At 43.3% G+C, this 25,577-nt stretch overlaps 1 protein-coding gene across 4 annotated transcripts in view; it reads left to right on the top strand.

Moving 5' to 3' along the window:
• Positions 1 to 25,577, top strand: part of MPHOSPH9 (M-phase phosphoprotein 9) — a 2,191,511-nt gene that overhangs the window by 1,583,240 nt on the left and 582,694 nt on the right. For all 4 annotated transcript variants that reach the window (XM_044068924.1, XM_044068922.1, XM_044068923.1 and 1 more), the window contains one exon: positions 2,406 to 2,582. In XM_044068924.1, the coding sequence (XP_043924859.1) occupies positions 2,406 to 2,582 (177 nt within the window). The remainder of the gene's footprint in view (positions 1 to 2,405; positions 2,583 to 25,577) is intronic.

The raw sequence follows: 25,577 nt of genomic DNA, 5'->3' as shown, positions 1-25,577 counted from the left end.
GCATCCTTTTTTATCAGGCCTCCCAAGAAGCCTATTCCACCTTCTAGGGACCTCAATTTTGTACTTGAAAAATTGGCCCAGGCTGCCTTGAATGTGCTTCCTCAGGTTCCTTACGACATTTTACTTAGAAGTCCGTTCTTCTTTTGGTTCTTACTTCAGCCAAGGGAGTGATGGCCATTTTTCTTTTCTTAGTTTTCTACAGAGACGGGGTGTCTTTTTAAACATGCGTCTGGAGCCCATCTCCTCAGGACTTCGCTGAAAATGAGCTCTGTCCCAGATGGACTTTCCCAGTAAACAAATGTTAAATAAACAAATAATTCTTCTTTTATGCCCAAGGTGGTCAGTGAGTTGCACCTTAATCAGTCTTGTCATCTTCCCCCCTTTGTTTCCTTCTCCACTGTCTGCCACTTAGAAGGTCCTTCACACTTTGGATTTGCATAGACAACTCCAATATTATTTAGATAAAACTAAAGTTTTTCTTAAACCTGAGCAACTTTTTGTTTCTTTTCATTCCAGGACGTTGTTTTGGTAATTTTTAAGCAAACCGTCTCCGCCTGGATTTCAAAGGACATTTCCTTTTGTTGTTCTTTTCATGACAAATATCTTTCCTCGTCTGTAAATGCACATTTTGCTAGGGCATTTGTCTCCTCAGGTGCCTTTTTTAAGGGTCTGCATATCAGTTCTATCCTTGAGACTGCTATTCAGTTTTCTTTTCATACTTTCACTTAACATTACAAGTTGGATGTTGTTTACACAGCCAGACCAGGCTTTGCCAGGGCTGTTCTGCATGAATTTGTGGAAGGTTCTTCTCTGCCATCCTCCTCCCAGGCTTCCTCTTGTACTGTCTCTTAGGTGAAGAAAACAGCGACACTGATGTGGATGGACATAGTACAGTTGTGTAAAATTCTACCATAACAGTATATATCCTTGCTGGAGTAAATCATACCATAACAGTAGGTGTCACTGTTGCAGTACTCGGTCCCTCACATCTTCATCTGTCCTAAATCTTGCCCTGTGTTCTGGATGCCCTCCTGACCAAGGAACCTTCTCTTCTTCCTTTGTTATTTTTCCTTTTGGATGCGTATGTTCCTGTTTTGTTCCTGAGGGTGGTCTGCTCCTCCTGGGGCTTTTTAATTTCTGAGTATCTGCATCCATATGTCACTTTTGTGCTGTAAGTTGTGCATGGATAGTGTACATGTGACGTCCGGTGCCTGCAAGTGCTGAAGGCTTTAGTGTACTGGCCGGAATTTAGCCTGTCTTTGTCAAGTGATCCCTTAGGTGAAGAATACTGCAACAACAAAGAGGACATCTACAGGTAATTGTAAGATTTTACACACCTGTACTTTCTACAGGAGGGGCTAACACAGACAAATAACTGGTGCCCGAGTTATGGACAAAAACCTGTTAGAGATTTGTGATGCATGGCTAGGCTTAAAAAGGTCCTTAGCCTAGTGTGCACCTATGAACACTGTATTATTATGACAGTAACTTTCTCTGTATCTAACATGCATATCTGCAGTAATGGAGTCCTGCAGGGCACGTGAAAGGTGTTGAGTACAGCTGTAAAACGTTTCCTCTGGGGTATTCAGACCAGGACAGATGCCAACTGGCATAGCAGCATTCCTCAGAAATGTATTTCTGGGTTATAATTTCTAATGTACAAGGTGACATTGCTCACGAGAGTTAAAATATGCAGTCTTTATTCCCTGCAGTAATCTGTCTTTGACTTGTATCATCATCTTCAGCTCTCTGCACATACTCAGCATCTGCTCAGGGCAGAGGTAGCTGTGATCAGCTGTTTGTAATGGGAGGATTGATACTTACAATACTAACGCAAATTCCTACAGCTTACATTGTGTTAAATATTGTATAGGTCAGCTTCAAGAGCTTAGCATGACAGAAAGGATGCTATGACTATACAACTAGGTTCAGTGGGGTTTTGTGTATCTTATCTTATTCTTTCTCAAATTTTGGTTTTGTGACAGAGTATTTCCATGGAATTTGTTTCCTGTCTTATTTGAAGTTTTTTGTTTTTTTTATGCATGCAGTTTTAATTAATTAGGATCGCTGTCACATAAGGTCCCCCTAAGACTTGTGCAGTGTCACTGCATTTCTTACCTATTTGCTTTTGCATAATTGACCTATAGACATTTCTATTCATTGTCTGGATTTGTGACAGAATTCTAAACCATGATATGCTTCTAAGATTTCAGTTTTCTTAACTACTGCTTTAAGGTTTCAGCACTATTGCTAACGGGGGCAAAAGGTACAAAAACACAGTGGAAGACATGGCAACAAGAGGGAGGTCTCACAAACATTTAGTGCTTCATTATTTCTTTTAACCGTGTTAATTGGGCTATTCCTCAAGAGTGACCGCCTGCTTTGTCTGTTTTTTTTTTTGCCAGCTTATTTCATCAACCTGATGTCTTCCAGTCTCCCACCAAAGAACCATCTAGTGATGTTGCTAGGCGGAAATGGTTAATTTCAGGAGCAGAATATTCTATTTTTACAGGTCAGCCTCTGGAAAGCAATAGTAACAATGTGGAGAACAACACCCAAGAGACGTGTCTTCCTGGTAGAAGGTGAGGATATTTTGAAGTGTTTCACTCAAGTTTTGTCATCGTCTTACTAAATCAATTTTTTCTTACATTTGCTTGTGTAATTTAATTTTTTACAATAACTGTTAAAGTAATTGTGGTATTCTGATAGTAATTGTTCTAATATTACAGTAACTTTACAGCTATTTTTTTTAAAAGTCTTAGTGCTCAAAAAGTACCAACTTGAAGTACTGTGCGTTATAAAAATGTCTTCCTTTCTGAGTGGCTGATAACTATTGTTTTATTTCTTTCTTTTCAGGGTTGCAGTATTGTGACCTTACTAACTATAACATCACAGCTAATGGGAATTATATGGTCAGATGCCATGAGACTTAATTTCTTTAGATGTCACTGTAATTAAACAATTTGTTGAGTAAAACTAGAAGAATAAGTTATGGTGTGAGGCACTGTGGATATGCATACCTAGTCATGATAGGAAATGCTGCAGATGAGATGCAACTTGTAACCACTCTTCGAGAACAGCATTTCAGATGGTCGTCCTGTGTTGTACAAGCATATAGGAAGACGGAAACTCATCTGGGGTGCTGCTTAAAAGTAACTGGCTGTCAAATTTAGCACTCCTTAATGCTTTCACTAAAAAAAAAAAAAAAAAAAAAAAAATCTGATATAAAAAGGTCCAGTCTTAGAAACAGCAGGAGTAATGCTGGCAGGCATTATGTGAGGACACCTCTGTACCGGAAACTTTACAAGCTACTGAGTCTTTCCTTTTATACTGTAATGCACCGCAAATGACCTTCCTCTCTGGATTTCTTTTAGGTTCATAGTTAGCTACTAGACTGTTGATTGCTGAGAATCTTAAGAAGACTAGCCTTACATTCCCATGGTAGTTTTTGGTCCTTGTGTTTTGTCTGAGTAACCCAACATTTACACATGGATGCTATTTTCCATCTAGTCATGCAAATTACATTTGAATAGAGTAAGAAAAGTTCTTTCCTTTATGTGGAGAGGAAGGCTGTTCCATAGAAACAGAGTTCTGTATGATACACGTCTTTCCCTCTACCGTGTCCTGTTTATGTTGAGACTTATGCTGCTATTGGATTTGTGAGTGTATAATCGGTCAGAAAGGAAAGAGTCTGTTAAAGATGTATACACAAGGCAGAGGTCACCACTTAGCGGTCTGTATGATACTGTGAAGAGGGAAAAGGCCTTGAGATGGTCTGCATAGGTTTTATGATTTAGACTCTGATTTTTTAAGTGAAAAAGCCTTGCAGTCTTCCCAGTTGTGTGAGTAGTGTTAACTAGGTGCATACCAAAAGGGACATTATACTCGAGAGCCGAGTATAGTGGAATGGTTACATCCTTAGACCTGGATGTCATGTCTTTTGATGTAAACTGTGTGATGAAAAAGAACTTCCTTAAGATAATGGATACATGGTGATCAAAGGGCAGTTCATTGTCCACGTAGATTTTCAGTTCCCTGACTGCAGGACCAACTTTCAGGGTGGTGGTGTCGATATGATAGTTACAAGGAAAGTCATGCTTGCCAAAAGATACTGTTAACCATTTCATGGCATTTGTTTTTTCACATAGGCTATTTGTTTGGGAAGGGCCTTCTTGGAGGATCTTCGTGTCCTCTGAGGAGCTAAGTATAGCACCAAGATTGCAATCATCTGCAAATTTGGTCAGCCAGAAACCTTTGACATTTGCTTTGACCTCAAGTAAATACCAGAAAGGTGCGGCCCAAGGAACTTGAACCCCTGGGGTCTTTTCGAGAATGCAGAGCCCCACCCTTATTTCTAAGAGTTTTTCTGTGAGCCAGTCAGCCATCCACCGAGTTACATGGGGATTTACATTTATGGGAAGAGGTTATCTACAGTATCTATGTGTGGAATGGTGTTAAAGGCCTTTGTGCATCTAGATATGCACTATCTACTCATTTGCCCTCATCTACCTATTCATTAACCTCCTCAAAGAAGATGTTGACCAGGTTAAGGATCTTTGATACTCAAGTGTGAAATGCTGTTCACTGCTTTTGTGAGGTCTAGATACAAGGTGTGTACTGATTTTCACCCATTTTGAGGTCTAGGTACAAGGTGTACACAGATTTACCCTCATTGCGAGGTCAAGGTACAAGGTGTGTACTGATTTACCCTCATTGCAAAGTCTAGGTACAAGGGGTGTACTGCCTTACCCTCATTGTGAGGTCTAGATACAAGGTGTGTACTGAATTACACTCATTGTGAGGTCTAGATACAAGGTGTGTACTGATTTACACTCATTGTGAGGTCTAGATACAAGGTGTGCACTGATTTACACTCATTGTGAGGTCTAGATACAAGGTGTGCACTGATTTACACTCGTGAGGTCTAGACACAAGGTATGCACTGATTTACACTCATTGTGAGGTCTAGATACAAGGTGTGTATTGGTTAACAGGGTACCTGTCAAATCTTCGAATGCTTAAAATTTCTAACATTACATGGTCGAGACCAAACGGTCGAAATTTTGATTGCTCGAAGATGCACTTTCAACGGCACCGTACGGTGCAGATAGGGAGAATTTCCTTTCCCTTTTCTGCACTGAAGTGCAGTCTCGAAGTTGGTATATTTAAGTGGGGGGGGGGGGCGCAGGGGGGCTTGCCCTCCTGCCTACACTGTTAAAGTGCTTTTTTTTTATGTTCGAACATCCAAATGTCGAACATTTGGTCTCGACCATGTAATGTTCGACATTTTGGATGTTTGAACATTTAACATAGACCCGATTAACACTCATTGTGAGGTTTAGAGACAAGGTGTGTACTGATTTACACTCATTGTGAGGTCTAGATACAAGATGTACACAGAATTACCCACATTGTGAGGTCTAGTTACAAGGTGTGTACTGTTTTACCCTCATTGCAAGGTCTAGTTACAAGGTGTGTACTGATTTACACTCATTGTGAGGTCTAGATACAAGTTGTGCACCGATTTACACTCATTGCGAGATCTAGATACAAGGTGTGTACTGATGTACAGTAATTGTGAGGTCTAGATACAAGGTGTACACAGATTTACCCTCATTACAAGGTCTAGTTATAAGGTGTGTACTGCTTTGCTGTCATTGTGAGGTCTAGGTACAAATTGTACACTGATTTACACTCATTGCGAGATCTAGATACAAGGTGTGTACTGACTTACACTCATTGTGAGGTCTAGATACAAGGTGTACACAGATTTACCCTCATTGCGAGGTCTAGAGACAAGGTGTATACAGATTTACCCTCATTGCGAGGTCTAGGTACAAGGTGGGTACTGGTTTACCCTCATTGCCAAGTCTAGGTACAAGGTGTGTACTGCTTTGCCCTCTTTGTGTGGTCTAGGTACAAGTTGTGCACTGATTTACACTCATTGCGAGATGTTAAATACAAGGTGTGCACTGATTTACACTCATTGCGAGCTCTAGATACAAGGTGTGTACTGATTTACACTCATTGTGAGGTCTAGATACAAGGTGTGTACTGATTTACACTCATTGTGAGGCCTAGATACAAGGTGTGTACTGATTTACACTCATTGTGAGGTCTAGATACAAGGTGTGTACTGATTTACACTCATTGTGAGATCTAGATACAAGGTGTGTACTGATTTACCCTCATTGTGAGGTCTAGATACAAGGTGTGTACTGATTTACACTCATTGTGAGATCTAGATACAAGGTGTGTACTGATTTACCCTCATTGCAAAGTCCAGGTACAAGGTGTGTACTGCTTTGCTGTCATTGTGAGGTCTAGGTACAAATTGTACCCTGATTTACACTCATTGCAAGATCTAGATACAAGGTGTGTACTGACTTGCGCTCATTATGAGGTCTAGATACAAGGTGTGCACTGATATATACTCATTGTGAGGTCTAGAGACAAGGTGTGTACTGATTTACACTCATTGTGAAGTCTAGATACAAGGTGTACACAGATTTACCCTCATTGCGAGGTCTAGAGACAAGGTGTATACAGATTTACCCTCATTGCGAGGTCTAGGTACAAGGTGGGTACTGATTTACCCTCATTGCCAAGTCTAGGTACAGGGTGTGTACTGCTTTGCCCTCTTTGTGTGGTCTAGGTACAAGTTGTGCACTGATTTACACTCATTGCGAGATCTAGATACAAGGTGTGTACTGATTTACACTCATTGTGAGGTCTAGATACAGGGTGTACACAGATTTACCCTCATTGCAAGGTCTAGTTACAAGGTGTGTACTGATTTACTCTCATTGTGAGGTCTTAGGTACAAGGTGTGTACTGATTTACCCTTATCACGAGGTCCAGGTCCAAGGTGTGTACTGATTTACCCTCATTGCAAAGTCTAGGTACAAGGTGTGTACTGCTTTGCCCTCATTGTGTAGTCTAGTTACAAGTTGTGCACTGATTTATACTCATTGTGAGATCTAGGTTGGGAGGGTGGCCTAATCGTTAAGTTGTCTGCTTTACACACACGAGGTGCAGGGTTTGAGTCTCACAAAGGATAATTGGCTAGGCTTAAAATGGCTCGCAAGGGCAGTTAGCCTAGTACTAACCTATGAAACCTATAGGTACAAGATGTGTACTGATTTACCCTCATTGCGAAGTCTAGATACAAGGTGTGTGCTGCTTTACCCTCATTGTGGGGTCTAGGTACAAGGTGTGTACTGATGTACCCTCATTCCAAAGTCTGGATTCAAGGTGTCTACTGCTTTACCCTCATTGTATGGTGCAAGGTGTGTACAGATGTACCCTCATTGCAAGGTCTAGATATGAGGTACACAGAATTACGCTCATTGTGAGGTCTAGGTAGGTGTGTACAGATGTACCCTCATTGCAAGGTCTAGATATGAGGTGTGTACTGATTTATCCTCATTGTGAGGTCTAGGTACAAGGTGTGTACTGATTTACCCTCATTGCATGGTCTGAGTACAAGGTGTGCACTGATATACATTGTGAGGTCTGAGTACAAGGTGTGCGCTGATTTACATAGCAAGGTTTGAGTACAAGGTGTGCACTGATTTACATAGCAAGGTCTGAGTACAAGGTGTGCACTGATTTACATAGCAAGGTCTGAGTACAAGGTGTGCACTGATTTACATAGCAAGGTCTGAGTACAATGTGTGCACTGATTTACATAGCAAGGCCCGAGTACAAGGTGTGCACTGATTTACATAGCAAGGTCTGAGTACAAGGTGTGCGCTGATTTACATCGCGAGGTCTGAGTACAAAGTGTGCACTGATTTATATCGCGAGGTCTGAGTACAAGGTGTGCACTGATGGTACATAGCAAGGTCTGAGTACAAGGTGTGCGCTGATTTACATTTCGAGGTCTGAGTACAAAGTGTGCACCAATTTACATCGCAAGGTCTGAGTTACAAAGACATGCATAGGGAGCCTTTCTCCCCGGGCCTCCGCTGAAAATTGGCTTTGTTCCATGTCGGACTTTCCCGGTTAACAAATGTAAAATCAAATAAAAATAAAATGAGTAAAAGGTGTGCACTGATTTACATCGCGAGGTCTGAGTACAAGGTGTGCGCTGATTTACATTGCGAGGACCAAGTATAAAGTGTGCACTGATTTACATTGCGAGGTCTGAGTACAAGGTATGTACTGATTTACATTGCGAGTTCTGAGTACAGTGTGTGTACCTTTTTTACATCGCAAGGTCTGAGTACAAGGTGTGTACTGATTTACATTGGTTGGTGTAGGTACAAGGCATGTACTGATTTACCCTCATTGCGAGGTCTAGGTAGAAGGTGTGCACTGATTTTCCGTCATTGCGTGGTATGAGTACAAGGTGTGCATTGATTTACATCGTGAGGTCTGAGTACAAGGTATGTACTGATTTACATTGCGAGTTCTGAGTACAATGTGTGTACCTTTTTTACATCGCAAGGTCTGAGTACAAGGTGTGTACTGATTTACATTGGTTGGTGTAGGTACAAGGCATGTACTGATTTACCCTCATTGCGAGGTCTAGGTAGAAGGTGTGCACTGATTTTCCGTCATTGCGTGGTATGAGTACAAGGTGTGCATTGATTTACATCGCGAGGTCTGAGTACAAGGTATGTACTGATTTACATTGCGAGTTCTGAGTACAATGTGTGTACCTTTTTTACATCGCAAGGTCTGAGTACAAGATGTGTACTGATTTACATTGCGAAGTCTAGGTGCAAGGTGTTTACTGATCTGCCATCATACATTGCTTCAGTAACCTCTGCAAAAAAGATAAGTAGGCAGGATCTTTCCTTGATGAATCTGAATTGCCATGGGTCAGTTATGTCCATATTTATTAATTCCATAATGATCCTTTTCATAGCCTTACAGATGACGCTGATCAGACTTATGGTCTATAATTACCCAGGTCCATTGACACCCCACCGTTTTTCAAGGGGATGACTTTACAGTCCTCAATTCACCCTTCATGAAGCCTGTTTGGAGGCTGATATTGAATAGCCTGTGTAGGGGAGCTGACAAGTCCTGTTACAGGCTGAACAGTAGGCAGCCTGATAGGTTATCTGCTCTCATAAAAGTAGTTCCTCTTGGCCTTGGATAGTGCCTTGAGGAGTTGTTCCTGGGAGATTTTAAGGGTGGGTGTAGATGCATGTTTGTGCTTTGGGAATATAGGCAGGGAGAGGGGGATAACATTTGACCTTTTCTTGTCTGTTGTAGATTGACTATGTCCTTGGGTCTGAGTATTTGATATGTAGAGCACTGTGCATTGTTTCTGAGGTTTCTAACATGGTTAAAGAAAGCTTTATGGTTATCCTTTGCCTGAGTGGCTACTTTTACCTTGTATCTGGCTTTGTAAGATTTAATCAGGCTTATTTTTGTGTGCAATGAGATGTTCATCATGTTACACTGCTGCAGTCATTACACTTGGGTTATCCTGCCATCAGGCGGTCCAGCAGTCGGCCAGAGTTCCAAAGTCTTGGTCCGGCGTCGGTTGCTGTCACTTCTTCACTGACGTCAGTGCGCCAGGGGTATATAAGATGCATCTGATGCCATTTTCTTCAGTCTTTCTTGCCGCGCGGTGCCCGAAGCAGAAGCAGTTCGCAAGTGCCAGTCGGCCGACTCCTGAGATTTTCAAAGTCGAATTTCAGATCCAAAGTCTTCAGTAAAGCTAAGTACCCCATTGGGGAAATTTTTTCTTGCCTCAGACCGATGTCAGAAAAAGTTAATAAATGTATTTCTTGTGGGAAGCAAATACCTCATAAGGACTTCCACTCTTACTGTATTCCATGCCTAGGCCCTGATCACGACGTCACTAGTTGTCGGTTTTGTGCTAGATTTAACAAATGCACTATAAAAAGACGTTTTGATTTTGCTTTGCACTACTTTGGCTGAAGGTTCAATTATACTATGCCGTCGGATCAACCGAAGACCGCAATACCGAAAAAACGCAAAGACAAGGATAAAGACTGGCATCCGAGGTCCAAAACCGACGACAAAACCTCTTCTAGGCCGGTCGCCGGTTCTCAGTGAGGCGCTTTCGCAGCCCCTGACACCCGCTGCCTCAGAGCCACAGGCCGCCTCCGACTCTCACATGGAGACAACTAGACCTCTGGAAACTCAAGGTATTGGGCCTACGGAAACGAATCCCTTAGATGGGTCCTGAGCCGCTGAGCAGGCATCGGCTCCTGAGGGTGTTTTCAGACCTTCACAACTTACCATTAAAACAACAGCCAAGACAAAAGTACCATTAAGGACAAAGAAACAAGTACAGCATTCTCCTGGACAGTCCTCCATGCCTAAGAAACAGATGCTTAAAATGTCCAAAGACCTCATTACTCTAATCGGGGGTTCCCATCCCCCTCCTCAGAAAAGGCCTAGGCACGATACAGACTATGATTCCTCTGATCAGGTTTCCATTTCCTCTGACTCCTCTTCAAACCAGGGATACTCTCTACACCCCTATGAGGACTCTGATGCTGAAGAATCTATCCCTTCAGCCTCTCCTCCTGAGGATTATTCTTTTGGGGAAACTTTACATACCATGAGGGAGCATTTCCATTGGGAAAGTCAGGATTACTCAGAATCCAAGAAAAGGCTCAGGGATTTCCTTTTATTGCCTCAGCACAGGCCCCTGGCTATTTTGCCTGTGCTAGATATTGTGGATGATGTGTTCTCTGAATCCAGCTTATCTCCTGATTTTTTGCCCCCTGCAGCAGCCAAGCCAGATAGGTATTATAGAAACCCTTCTGCTGATCCAGAAACTATTTCCCAGGGTCCAAAAGGGGTTAAGGCTTCCATTGCAAAAAATCCAGTACCCTCTGACAGAGATTCCAGAGCTTTGGATAGATGGCGGAAGAAAGTAAACACTTCTGCAACTTTAGCAGTAAGAGCTTTAAATTGCCAGTTTCACGTGCTTAAGTACCAACAATATTTAATGGCTCAGTTAAAGCAGAAAATGCTTGCAAGCTCAGAAGCTCCTGATTGTAAAGAAATGCAGGATTTATTGCATGCAGTTGAACAGGTGGGAAAACATACTCTGCAATGTGGTTTTGATTCTTTAGAGGCCTGTTGTAGAGCTGCAGTTACAGGTTCTGTGATTCGAAGACATGCTTGGTTAAAAGAACAGAGTTTACCTGATCATGTTAAGGCAAAATTATTGGATGCTCCTTTACAGCATGATACCTTGTTTGGTGTTAAGGCAGAAAAGGTGTTAAAGAAAATGGAGGATAAAGCTATATCTATGCAAACAGTCAAGGATTTCTTAGGGGTACAGCCACCTCGATTTAGCAGAAATTGGCCAACAAAGAATTGGTCCTTTCCAGTGTCAGACAGGCCACAGAGAGGCAGATACAGACACCCAAGAGGCAGATCTCAGACCCAAGGCTCAAACAGACAGTGACAGTGGGGCACCTCAACCCCAAAAGGAGATGAGGACAAGTCTCAACCTTACAGGAAACGGTCACAATGACTTTCCCCTTTGTACGCCAAGCACTTCCCTTTTGGAAGCCCCCATAGGGGGAAAACTAGCACTTTTTTCTCAAAACTGGCAAACAATCACCCAAGACAAATGGGTTCTGAATATTGTGTCTCAAGGTTACAGGTTCCACTTTCATACTTTACCAAGGCTAAAAGGAATGCCAGACCTGCCACAAAATCAATGGGCAGAGACACAAAAACAAATTTCAGCCCTCATGAAAGCTATTCAAAAAGTACCACAACAGGAACAAGGACAAGGATTTTACTCAAGACTGTTCCTGGTCCCCAGAAAGGACAAGGCCTGGAGGCCCATACTAGACCTTTCAATTCTAAATACTTACTTGGATATACCGAAATTCAAAATGTTGACATTACAGCAGCTTCTACCCATGCTGGGCAAGAAGGCTTGGCTTGTTACTCTGGACCTCAAAGAGGCATACCTGCATGTCCCTATCAGACAAAATTGCAGAAGATACCTCAGGTTCAAAGCTGGTACAATTGCACTACCAATTCTCTGCACTGCCCTTTGGCTTATCTACTGCGCCCAGGGTCTTCACAAAGTGCCTGGCACCAGTAATTGCATTTTGCAGACAAAAAGGAATTCAAATATATCCATACCTGGACGACTGCCTCATTCAAGCAGAGATAAAGGACATTCTTCTACAGCATCTGGCGTTTGTAAAAAGGTTGCTAATTTCTCTAGGGTACACAGTAAACGAAAAGAAGTCAAAACTAGTGCCCTCACAACAGATTACATTCCTGGGTGCCAGCTTAAATACAACGGCCCAGATGGCTTCCCTCACGCCAGACAAACAAGTTCAACTAACTCAATATTTTCAATTACTGGCAAAAAAGTCCCATCTCCCTGCAAGAAAAATTCTGCAGGCCCTGGGATTCATGGCATCCTGCATACTACTAATACCATATGCCAGACTGCATATGAGGAAATTACAATGGTACCTAAAAAGTGTTTGGACTCAACACTCTCACAGTTTAGAAGCAGTAATACCACTGATTCCCTGCCTACAACAGGAGTTTCGATGGTGGGCACAGACATGTCACCTAAACAAGGGTCAGCCTTTTACCCTACCCACAGCCAGGCAGACTCTAACAACAGATGCTTCGGATTACGCCTGGGGAGCACACATGGCAGGAAAATGCATTCAGGGCAAGTGGACCACAGACCAGATGCATCTTCACATCAATCAAAAAGAGATTTTGGCTGTTCAAAATGCCCTAACAGCTTTCAAGGACCTTCTGCATCCAGGACAATTATTACTAAAGACAGACAACACCACAGTAATGTGGTACATAAACAAGCAAGGGGGGGGGGCACTCATTCTTATTCCCTATGCAGGCAAGCCATGACCTTGTGGAACACAGCTCTAATGTAGCAAGTTCACCTGCAAGCACAATTCCTGCCAGGAAAGAAAAATACTCTGGCAGACGATCTAAGCAGAAATATCATGGACCCTCACGAATGGAAATTGAATCCACAAATCTTCAGCATGGTAATGCAAAAATGGGGATGCCCAGACATAGATCTTTCTGCCTCCCCACTGAATTGCCAACTACAAAAATTCTGCACAAGGACTCATCACAAACAAGCATGGAAAGTGGATGCTCTTTTGTTCAGCTGGAAAAACCTATAAGTTTATGCCTTCCTGCCACTGCCTCTCCTTTCAGAGGTACTCCTAAAAGCCAGACAAGAAAAACCACAGATGATCCTGATTGCTCCAGACTGGCCACGCCAGCACTGGTACCCTATCTTAAGGAACTTAGCTCAAGGCCCACCATGGATTTTGCCTGAAATTCCACCTCTTCTGACTCCACAAAACAATCAGATCCTGCACGGTCAGCTCAAAACCCTAAACCTGGCTGCATGGCAGATTCATTAGTCAAACAGGCAACACCTCTCTTTAAAGCTGTTACGGATGTCATTTTGGAGGCCAGGAGGCCTTAGCACCAGGAAAGCTTACTCAGAAAAAAATGGAAGAGATTCTGCACCTGGAACCAGGCTCAAAGCCTTGACCCTCTTGTTCCAAACATCCCTCAGATTTTACAATACTTAACTGAGATGCTGGACAGAGGCCTTATCCTTCTCATCAATTAAGATCCATGCCTCTGCCATTTCAGCACATTACAACACGGATCCTCCTTTATTCTCTCATCCCTTGCTAAAGCAGTACCTCAGAGGGGCTAAAAACGTAAGACCGCCTCGGAGAGCACCAACACCAACTTGGGACCTCAATTTCGTTTTGGAAAAACTGACCCTGCCACCTTTTGAGCCAGCCAATACAGCCGATCTAAAATTTTTATCATGGAAAGCAGCTCTGCTCCTGGCAGTAACTTCAGCACGAAGAGTCTCAGAGCTACAGGCATTAATGGCAGTGGAACCTTTTATAATTTTTCATCAGGACAGGGTTTCTTTAAGAGCAAACCCTACCTTTATGCCAAAGGTGGTATTTAGTGTGGCTCTTAACCAAACCATCCATTTGCCAACTTTTTATTCAAATCCCCAGAATAAAGGGGAGAAACTTATGCATTCTTTGGACATATACAGGCAGCTACGCTTCTACTTGGACAAAACAAAAGCTTTCAGGAAAACTGAGCAACTGTTTGTAGCATATGCTGCAGGATCACAGGGCAAGGCTATCTCAAAGCAGACTATATCCAAATGGATAGGACACTGTATTCGTTACTGCTACACACAGCATGGAAAATCAGTCCCAAATAACATTAGGCCACATTCCACCAGGGCAACAGCCACTTCAACAGCCCTTCTCAGAGGAGTACCTACCAAGGAAATTTTGGAGGCTGCAACTTGGAGTTCAGTGCACACCTTTACCAAGCATTACCACCTGCCTCTTTACTCTAAATCCAGAGCAGGATTTGCCACTGCAGTTCAGCAGGGCCTCATAGCCAATCCTAACTCTTTGTAGACCAGCCACCCAACCTTAGCTTTGGGATTCTACCCAAGTGTAATGACTGCAGCAGTGTAACAGGATGAACATAGTACAGTTTTGTACCTACCATAAATGTAGATGTTCGAGTGTTCACACTGCTGCAGTCCAGGTTACCCTCCATCCCCTCTGAACTAGCTGGACTTATCTATACCTTTCTATCCTATACAAACTTTGTGGTGTATTTGCTTGTAACTGAAGGTATTGTTTTTATTTTATATGTATATTTTTTATTGGCAATATGTATTGCCTACCTACTTGGGGGCACCTGACATCTGGGGCAAGAAAAACTGAAGAAAATGGCGTTGGATGCATCTTATATACCCCTGGCGCACTGACGTCAGGGAAGAAGCAACAGCAACCGACGCCGGACCAAGACTTTGGAACTCTGGCCGACTGCGGGACCGCCTGACGGCAGGATAACCCAAGTGTAATGACTGCAGCAGTGGGAACACTCAAACATCTACATTTATGGTAGGTACAAAACTGTACTTATTTTCCTTTATTATAACGCCTTTTTATATTTGAATTCCACCATAGGGTGTAATTTTAAATTTGGCAGTTTGTATTTATTTCAAAGGGGGACAGCTGCATTTACGGAACTATTTACATGTGCATAGAATTTGCCGGTAAAGAATTCTGCATAGTAAGTGAGCTCATCAAGATGAATGTGAATTGTGAATTTAGCAATTTAGCAACCATTGCTGTAGATGATTGTCACTACTGAAGTGACACCCCAACCCCATCTGCAAAAATGGGGAAAGGGGTTGTGGATGTATGGAAGGAACACTCAGTTTTAATAGATTAGTCTTAACATAATCTTTGAATACAGACACATTGGAAGAAGATTCTGGCTTCAGTCTTGTAGTGAATGTGACTGATTTATGGTCTGATTTAACCAGGGAGGAAGTTGCAACTGTTTGGGAAAAAAGCTGACCCATATTAGTAAGAACCAAGTCCAGGATTTTATCATCCCTGGTTGGGGTGTGGACTAACTGGCCCAGAGAGTTTGTATTGATGAAGTCCAGAAAGTTCTGGGTGTACATATTTCAAGATGTGCAAGTCTTCCATTTGATGGTCAGGTAGTTGAAGTCACCTAGAGATGGTGTTTGGGTAAATGCACAGGAGCTCCATATTATTAAAGGAGTACCACACCCACAGACTCAAAAAACATGTTTAAAACATCATAGCATGATGTTTGCTACACTTTAACAACACTCTGGGATTATTTACAGGATTTTAAATATTTTTATATGTAATTCCAGACTCTGGCCACCTGGAGGCTGGCATATTGACGTGGTTTGGATAAATCAGGTTGCCATCCAGTATCCCAGAAATCGTTTGGCTCAAAAATGTTACATCATGCAGGCCTCCGTTTGCTTGAAGTTCCTGTCATTTCATAGATGTTGCAATCGTACAAAGTACTGAGTAAAATAGAACAGAGTAAGTAACATTCCCTGCTGCTGGATGACAACTTAAAACAGAAACAGTCCAAATGCCACAGAACACACTCAAAGTGCTGTTTACTGCTGCCTTTTTTTCTAATTTAGTTTAAATAGCACTAATTTGTGAGACAATGAATTCCAGTCCATTTACTTCTCCCCTCCCCCATAACACTTAGCTTCCCTAGCTGTCAAAGTCCTGAGGGTAATTTGACCTGGTAATTCCATTGATTGGCAGATCTCAGCAGGGTGCTTGACTCATGTAATTTAATCTTTGCTCTAGCATTTCCTTTGTTCATAGGTTCATAGGTTTATACTAGGCTATCTGCCCTAAGGCATTTATAAGCCTAGCCCAAATTTTTGTGGCTTACGCCACCCCTTATATGAAAAAATACTGTGCCCATTAGTTTGTTGTGCCTCTGTCCAGCAGTGACACAGAGATGATTCCCGGGGTAAACCTACGATCTCCCATCCACAGGTCTAGATTTCTCTTGAACAGAGTCAGCGAGGTGCTCTGCCTCACATGGACCGGGATTTTATTCCACAGCATAGGGAGTCTCTGAGTGATAAATCTAACCCTCCAGCATGTCCTATTTATATCCGTGCTAAGGTTTAAGTCGCTTGCTCTAGTGGTTTTGGTGGATTTGGATTTTTTGAGGTGGAGCATGTCCATTAATTCCGGGTTGGACATGGCCTTGTATGTCAGGCACATGTCACCTCTGAGCAGACGGTATGCGACTGAATAGAGCTGGAGTTTCTTCAATCTGGCAGCATATGACAGATTTTGGAGTCTCTTTATCCTTTTGGTGAGGAACTTTTAGGGTCTCTCCAATTGCTGCAGATGTCGGGTGAGATGCATCCCGAATGGGGCATTGTACTCGATCATTGGTCTGATAAGTGAAGAGTACAGGGGAACAATGACCTCACTAGATCTGGATGTGAATCCCTTCATGATCAGGTGGGCAATGTAGAAGGTCTTTCTAACCACTTTAGCAACGTGAGTGTCAAAAGAAAGGCCACTGTCAACCTGGGTCCCCAGGTCCCTGATAACCTCTTCTGTGCTTAGTGGATTGCCACCTATATGGTAGCTTGGGGTTACCTTGTTTTCCAAGGGTATGACTATACATTTTTGGCGTTTAACTTCAGGCCATGGCTCTGACACCAGCTATCTGTTTCCGTGAGTCCCTTCTGAAGGATATCCGTGTCCGATGCACTTTCCACTATGGCCAGTTTGCAGTCGTCTGCAAACTTTGTCAGCCAAAGTCCTCCCATGTTGGCCTGTACTTCTGAGAAGTAGATGCCAAACAATAGGGGCCAAGGACCGAGCCCTGTGGGACACCACTTGTGACCGGCTTGGAGTCTGACACAGCGCCAGCAACTCTAACCCTGTGGGTTCTGTCCTTAAGCCAGTTTGCAACCCATCTTGTGACATATGGGTTTACATTTAAGCTGGTAAGTTTTTCTACAATACCCGAGTGGGGTATTGTGTCGAAGCCTTTGCAAGGTCAAGGTAGGCTGTATGGACTGCCTTTCCTCATCAATGGCCTTGGTGACTGTTTCAAGAAGTCGACCAAGTTCAAAAGGCATGATCTTCCCTTGACAAAGCCAAACTGGGTCGGGTCCAATGTCTGCAAGTCCCTAGATCTTTGTTTATGAGCTCCATTATGATCCTCTCCATAGCTTTGCAGACTAGACTTGTTAAGCTTATGGGCGGTAATTACCAGGGTCCGTGAGGCGCCCGCCTTTGTAGAGTGGGACCACAGTTGCCGTGACGCCACTCCTTGGGCACGTATCCTGTGGTAAGGCTGAGATTAAACAGCTGCCTTATGCGGGTTTAATTCCTCATTTAGCTCGGTAGCACACAGCCGGGACACCATCCGTCCCATTGATGCTGTGTTTTTAGCTTTAGAGAGAGCAGCTTTCACCTGCATTTGAGATGTCCGGGAGGCTACACTGCTGGGATAGTTATCTCTCCTTTAGGGGAGAGGGGTGAAGTTTGCACTGAACCTGTCTGCCAGTATGTTGGCAATGTCTGTGGGTTCAGTGATTTTGTATCATTTTGGACTAATTCTGAGCATATCTGGGAGTTTCCACCCATGTTCCTAACATAGCTGAAAAAGGCCTTATGATTGTCCTTTGAATCCATGGCAATTTTTCTCTCAAAATTGGCCTTAGTTGATTTTATGAGTGCTCGTATTTTTTTACTAATAATGATCAGGGGTGACTTCCCTTTTATGGATTTTGTTCTATCATCTAATAGCTTTCTCCTCTTATTGTAAAGTTTGTTAATGGCTGGGGTCCACCAGACTGGACGTTTGCCCTTTGTGGAAAGAGTCTTGATTTTATTTGGGATTGCCTGATCCACGCAGTCCTGGAGGTGTTCATAGAAGGCATTTGTAAGGGCTTCCGCAGCTTGGGTTGTGGTTTCCTCTGGCTCAGGGGCCTTGAAGGATACCACACCAGTCTTGAGTAGTGTGAAGTTTGCTTTAGAGAAGTTCTTCACTATGGTCTTTTTTGTTTGGGGTGGGGGCGGGATGTGGATTTCCAGTGAGATTAGTTTATGATCAGATCTCACCAATGAGGGATATACTTCCGGTGTGGAGCATTTTGTCCCCATGTTTGTGACAATGAGATCTAGTATATTTTCTCCTCTCGTGGGAGCAGTGACTAGCTGTTCCATGGCATTTGAATTTATGAACTCCAGGAACCATTGGGCTAGAAAGTTAGGGCTTGAGTAATGTTCCCAGTCTATATTCGGGTAGTTGAAGTCACCCAATATGATGGTGTTTGGAGATACATTTATACCCTCAGGCTGTGTGGGGTTCCTGAGTTTGAGAGGGTGGCCTGTAGCATGCTACAATTTGTAGAGCAGTTTTGCCTATGGTTAGTTGCACCTGGATGGTTTCCGAAGCTTTGTGCGTTGCCACCAACGTGGAGGTGTGGGTATCCTTTATGAATATGGATACACCCCCTCCTTTTGTGGTGTGGTCCGGGTTTTGGGGCCGGAACGCATGATATGAGGTAAAACCTAATAGTGCCGGGGTGCTCTCAGGAGCCTTGAACCAGGTTTCAGTTGCAGCATTTCTTTGCTGCACTATAGCCATGGCCTTACTTGACTGCAATCACATCCAGTAAGGTCTTGCACCAAGGAGCTAAAGAATAAAACATTTATACTATTAACCAGTTTAGATCTTTATTAATTTAAGTGTTAAGGTTTCATGCTTCCACCTTGTTAAAAATTGAGATTTACATGTGCAAAGTGTTTTGGTATGCAGTGTTTGCCTTCATATGTTTTTACTCCACTGGTTGGTTTGCAAAAAAAAAACTTTTGCAGTGTCCCTGGATTTGTCTTTGTACATACAAACCACATTGCTATATTTTCCCCTTCCTTTTTCTTGTGTTCAGAAGTCACTTATAACAAAGTAATTTTTTTATTGACATTTTTTTTAAATAAAGGACATCAAGGTTAACTTACCTTGAATCAGATAATGGATGCCACTGCAAAGAATCACTGTTGAAATATTTGTGCATGGACAAAATCCCTTACTAAATCTATTTGCCAGCCTCCAGTTCAATTGGTGCTATGGCTTTAATATACTGGTGTGTTTGCTCATGCCTTCCAAATATCTCCACCATTACATAACCACTTTTGCAGTGTAGTAACCACCTGACATGCCCATACACCTTTAGCCATCAATATGCAGCTACTCCTGTTCATGTAAGTATGTGAGTTCATTTTCAGACTTAAGGTGTGGAAGCTGCACTGAATAATTCTAGGTGCTTTTTCAGGTTTCACATGGTGCTTGCTTAGAGCTACTCTTATGTTAAGCCACTATGAATATGTTGCACTGCCACCTCTGATACCAGGGTAATGTTTTAATCTTTCTATTCCCACACTGCACACTAGCAGTATCTGGTGCAAATACAACAGAGAAGTATGCAAGTGATACACCACCTAAGCATCATTTGCCCTGCAGAATGTATAAGTATGCATACCAAATTTCTGTGTTTCCAAACATCGGTGTTACTACGCTACTACTGAATAAAATGAACAACACTCAGGCTGGGGGAAGGACAAGGGAGCCATGACATCACAGAATGGGTGGGTCTTATTATTTTAGTTAGACTCAGATGACGGCTGTGGTGATGTCACTTTGAGGGAGGGAACTGATTAAAAAAAAAGTACCTGCATTGCCTGGCCTCGATGATGTCAGTAATTGGGCGACTCCAGCAAGTTTTATTCAAACGTGAAAGGATCATTTTGTAAGTGAAACCATCACAGTATGAGAAGGTAGGCTTCTGTTACAGAAGTAAGGGGAATTATAAAAATTGTAAATGCTTTATTGTTGTCGCTTTACAGAGGACAATTTAAATAGGGAGGAAAAGGGCCGTGAAGTTGAGGAATACATTAGAGAAACCTGTTGTACTCCTTTAAGTAGGCGATATGGGCTGAGGGGGGCATGGAGGGGTTTCTGTTGTTCGCTATGATATGAGAAAGGATATTGTTACTGTGAACTTTATTGTGGAGGAGTTCCAGGTCATTATCTTGTCTAAGAAGTCTGAAGGTGAAATGTGTTAAGAATATGGAGACACTGTCACCTTTATCGCCTTCATCCAATGTGGTGGACCTGAACATGTGGTAGACATTGAAACCTTGCACTGATGGAGTGCTCTCATTGGTTTTAAAGCCTGCACTGATGGAGTCATCTGATTGGTCTTAAACCCTGCATTAATTGAGCCCTCTCATTGGTCTTACACCCTGCACTAATGGAGTGCTCTCATTGGTCTTACACCCTGCACTAATGAAGTGCTCTCATTGGTCTTACACCCTGCACTAATGGAGTGCTCTCATTGGTCTTACACCCTGCACTAATGGAGTGCTCTCATTGGTCTTAATGCTGCGCTGATGGAGTCCTCTGATTGGTCTTGAACCCTGCATTAATGGAGCCCTCTCATTGGTCTTACACCCTGCACTAATGAAGTGCTCTCATTGGTCTTACACCCTGCACTGATGACGTGCTCTCATTGGTCTTACACCCTGCACTGATGAAGTGCTCTCATTGGTCTTACACCCTGCTCTGATGAAGTGCTCTCATTGGTCTTACACCCTGCACTGATGAAGTGCTCTCATTGGTCTTACACCCTGCACTGATGAAGTGCTCTCATTGGTCTTACACCCCGCATTAATGGAGCCCTCTCATTGGTCTTGCACCCTACACTAATGGAGTGCTCTCATTGGTCTTACACACTGCACTAATGGAGTGATCTCATTGGTCTTAATGCTGCACTGATGGACTGCTCTCATTGGTCTTGAACCAGGTTTCCATGTTGATGCATATGTCAGTGTTTTCATGGGTGAGGAGTGCTTGTTGAGTGGCAGAACCTTTATGATGTTCTTTGTGTTTCACTGTTCACATTTGGGTTATCTGCCTGCAGGTAGCCCTCAACCGGCCTGAATACCAGAGTCTTCAGATTTCTTCATCGGATGCTGTCTCTTCTTCCATGACGTCAGGTCGTCAGGGGTGTAGAACATGCAGCCAATGCCATTACATCAGTCTTTCTTGCCATGCGGTGCCCAAAGCAGAAGCAGTTCGCAAGTGCCAGTCGTCCGTCTCCTGAAATTTTCATTTTCGAGTTTTAGACCCGAAGTCTTCAAAAAAGATAAGTACTCCATTAAGGATCCTTTTTTTTGCTCCAACCTATGTCAGTAAAAGTTAACAGTTGTCTTGCTCCAACCGATGTCAGTAAAAGTTAACAATTGTCTTACCTGTGGAAAGTAAATACCTCATAGAGATTTTCATTCTTACTGCATCCCCTGTTTAGGCCCAGACCATGACGTCCTTCACTGTCGGTTTTGTGCCTTGTTCACCCCTCATACTATTCATCTTTGGGCTATTTTTGCAGCCAATTGCTTTCGTACTCGATCTCAGTACTCCAAAATGGCTTCGTTAAGCCATCCGACTACCGATCCTCCGAAAAAACGTAAGGATAAAGACAGAGACCGCATAGGTCCAAAACTGCCGACGACACTTCTGTTAAGCTAGTTGCCAGTCTGCCTGTACTCAGTGAGGCACTTTTGAAGCCCCTGATACCCGCTACTTCAGATTCACAGGCCTCTACTGAGACCCATTCGGAGTCCGGCACGCCGCGAGATGCTTCTTTGACTATGGAACCTGTGGATGTCTACCTTGAATGGGTCCGGAGCCGCTATGCAGGCACCAGCTTCTGAGGGTGTATTCAGGCCTACAGAGATGCATATTAAACCGACACCATTGTTTCCATCCAGAAGTTACGAATCCCTCAGGCCAAATACTCACACTACACCTAGAAAACCGATGGCCAAACCGCAGGCTCAGGCCCATATGCCTCAAAAACAAATGCTTAGAATGGCTAAAGACCTTATTACCTTAATTAGGGGAAGCCAGCCTTCCCCCTCTGAGAGACCTAGAACTGAATTTCTTTCTGATTCTTCTGATCAGGAATCTGATATTTCTGCTGCTTCTGATTACCAGGATTTGCCCTTATCTACTTATGAAGATTCTGATGCAGAGAATTCCATTCCCTCTGCTTTCCCTCTCAGAAGATTTTTCTTTCGGTGAAACATTGCATACTCTTAGGGAACATTTCTGCTGGGAAAGCCAGGATTACTCTGAGTCCAAAAAGAGACTTAGAGAATTCTTACTCCTGCCTCAGCACATGCCTTTAGCTATCTCTCCTGTTCTGGGCATTGTAGATGATGCTTTCTTGGAATCTAGCCTTAGACCCAGACACTTTACCTCTAGCTCCCTGAAAACCTGACAGGTACTACAGAGTACCTGACTCTCACAATTTCCTCTTCAAGAATCCTTCTGCTGATCCAGAGACCATTTCCCAAGGACCAAAAGGCATTAAGGCTACTGCCGCCAAAAATCCTATCCCTTCTGATAGAGATTCTAGAGCCTTAGACAGATGGGGTAAGAAGGTATACACTTCTGCTACTTTGGCCATTAAGGCTTTAACTTGCCAGTTTCATATGTTAAAGTATCAGCAGCATATTATGGGACTACTTAAACAGAAAATGATGTTGATTCCTGACTGTGCTGAACACAAAGAATTGCAAGATTTAGTGCATTCTGCAGAACAAGTTGGTAAACATACTTTGCAATGTGGTTTTGACGCTTTAGAAGCATCTTGCAGGGCTGCTGTCACTGGGTCTGTACTTAGAAGGCATGCTTGGCTTAAGGAACAAAACTTGCCAGATCATATTAAATCTAAATTACTGGATGCTCCCTTAAACCAAGGCCGCCTTTTTGGCAACAAAGCAGAAGTCATCAAAAGGATAGAGGAAAAAGCTAAATCTATGCAAACTGGTAAAGATTTCCAATAGTACAGCCTCCCAGATTCAGTAGGCATTGGCCTTCAAAGAACTGGTCCTTTCCAGTCCCTTCTAGGCCTTCTCAGTCCAAACCCAGGAACAGAAGACCACCTAGCCTACAGTCTCAGGCTACGCACAGACCTAAGCAGTGGGGGGCTCCCACTTCCAAAGCAGGGAGTGGTAAGCCACCCCCCCTATGGAAAACTGGCACAATGAACTTAACCTTAACCCTTCCAAGCCCTGCTCAACTACCTGCTCCCTTAGGAGGAAAGATCGTCCTGCATGCAAAAAAATGGGAACTCATTACCCAGGACAAATGGGTTTTGAACATAGTTTCCCAAGGATACAGATTCTACTTCCACACACTACCAACCCCAAATTGTTGGCCAGACCTACCCCCAAATCAGTGGGCGAAGGCCCCACAGCAGGTTCTCTCTCTTCTCAGTATCAGGGCTATTCATCCTGTCCCAGCAGAAAAAAGGGGACAGGGTTTTTATTCAAGACTTTTTCTGTTACCCAGAAAAGACAACTCACGGCATCCTATCCTGGACTTCTCTATTCTCAACACCTTTGTGGTAGTTCCAGAATTCAGAATGCTAACTCTTCAACAGCTTCTTTCTATGCTAGCCAAGGATGCCTGGCTGGCAACCCTAGACTTACAGGAAGCTTACCTGCTCATCCCAATAAGGGAATCTTGCAGGAAATGCCTACGCTTCAGGGCAGGCTCCATACACTATCAGATGTTCTTCGTGTTTCACTGTTGCAGTCATTACACTTGGGTTATCCTGCTGGCAGGCTACCCTCAGTCGGCCTGAATTCCAAAGTCTAGGTCTGGCGTCGGTTGCTCTCGCCTCTTCCCTGACGTCAGAGCACCAAGGGTATAAAAGATGCAGCCGACGCCATTTTCTTCAGTCTTTCTTGCCGCGCAGTGCCCAAAGCATAAGCAGTTCGCAAGTGCCGGTCGGCCGACTCCTGAGATTTTCGTGTTCGAATTTCAGATCCAAAGTCTTCATTAAAAGCTAAGTACCCCATTGGGGAAACTTTTTTCTTGCTCCATACCGATGTCAGAAAAAGTTAATAATTGTATTTCTTGTGGGAAGCGAATACCTCATAAGGACTTTCGTTCTTACTGTATTCCTTGCCTAGGCCCTGACTACGACGTTGCTAGTTGTCGGTTTTGTGCTAGATTTAACCAATGCACTATTATGCGTCAGTACGATTTTGCATTACATTATTTTGGCAGAAGATTTAATTATCCAATGTCGTCGGATAGCCATCCGACTACTGGAATTCACAAGAAACGCAAAGAAAAAGAAAAGGACAGGCATCCAAGGTCCAAAACCAACGACGAGGCTTTTTCTAAGCCAGTCGTCGGTTCGCCGGTTCTCAGTGAGGCGCCTTCTCAGCCCCTGACGCCCGCTACTTTAGACCCACAGACCACTATCGACTCCCACGTGGAGCCGACTAAGCCGCTGGAAACTCAAGGTATTGGACCTTTGGAGACTATTCCCTCAGATGGGTCCGGAGCAGCTGAGCAGGCATCAGCTTCTGGGGGTATTTTCAGACCTACTCAGTTATACATTAAAGTGACTTCAGCGTCAAAGGCAAAGACTAAAGCATCTTTAAAGACAAACAAGTACAACAGCCTCATGGACAGGCCTCAATGCCCATAAAAGAGATGCTCAAAATGGCCGAAGACTTATTTACTTTGATCAGGGGTTCCCATCCCCCTCCTGATAAAAGGCATAGGCAAGAGATAGAATATGAATCTTCAGATCAGGTTTCCATTTCATCTGATTCCTCTTCTGATCAGGAATACTCTCTTCCTCCCTATGAGGATTCTGATGCTGAAGAATCTATCCCTTCAGCCTCTCCTCCTGAGGATTACTCCTTTGGGGAAACCTTGCATACCATGAGGGAGCATTTCCACTGGGAGAGCCAAGATTTTTCCGAATCTAAGAAAAGGCTCAGAGACGTCATTTTACTACCACAACACAAACCCCTAGCTATTCCACCTGTTAGACATTGTAGATGATGTATTTTCAGAGTCCAGTCTGACCCCTGACTCCTTACCTCCAGCTCCTGTTAAGCTGGACAGGTACTACAGGGTTCCTGACTCTCATAAATTCCTTTTCAAAAACCATGCTGCTGACCCAGAAACTATCTCTCAGGGTCCCAAAGGAGTCAAGGTTTCCGCTGCAAAAAACCCTACCCCCTCTGACCGGGATTCTAGGGATTTGAACAGATGGGGAAAAAGATTTACACTTCTGCTACCTTGGCTATAAGGGCTTTAAATTGTCAGTTTCATATGCTCAAATATCCGCAGTATAT

Source organism: Protopterus annectens, chromosome 4.part0, assembly GCF_019279795.1.
Source record: "Protopterus annectens isolate FY-2018-M chromosome 4.part0, PAN1.0, whole genome shotgun sequence".
NCBI lineage: Eukaryota > Metazoa > Chordata > Ceratodontiformes > Protopteridae > Protopterus > Protopterus annectens.
This window is presented reverse-complemented; position numbering and strand designations above follow the sequence as displayed.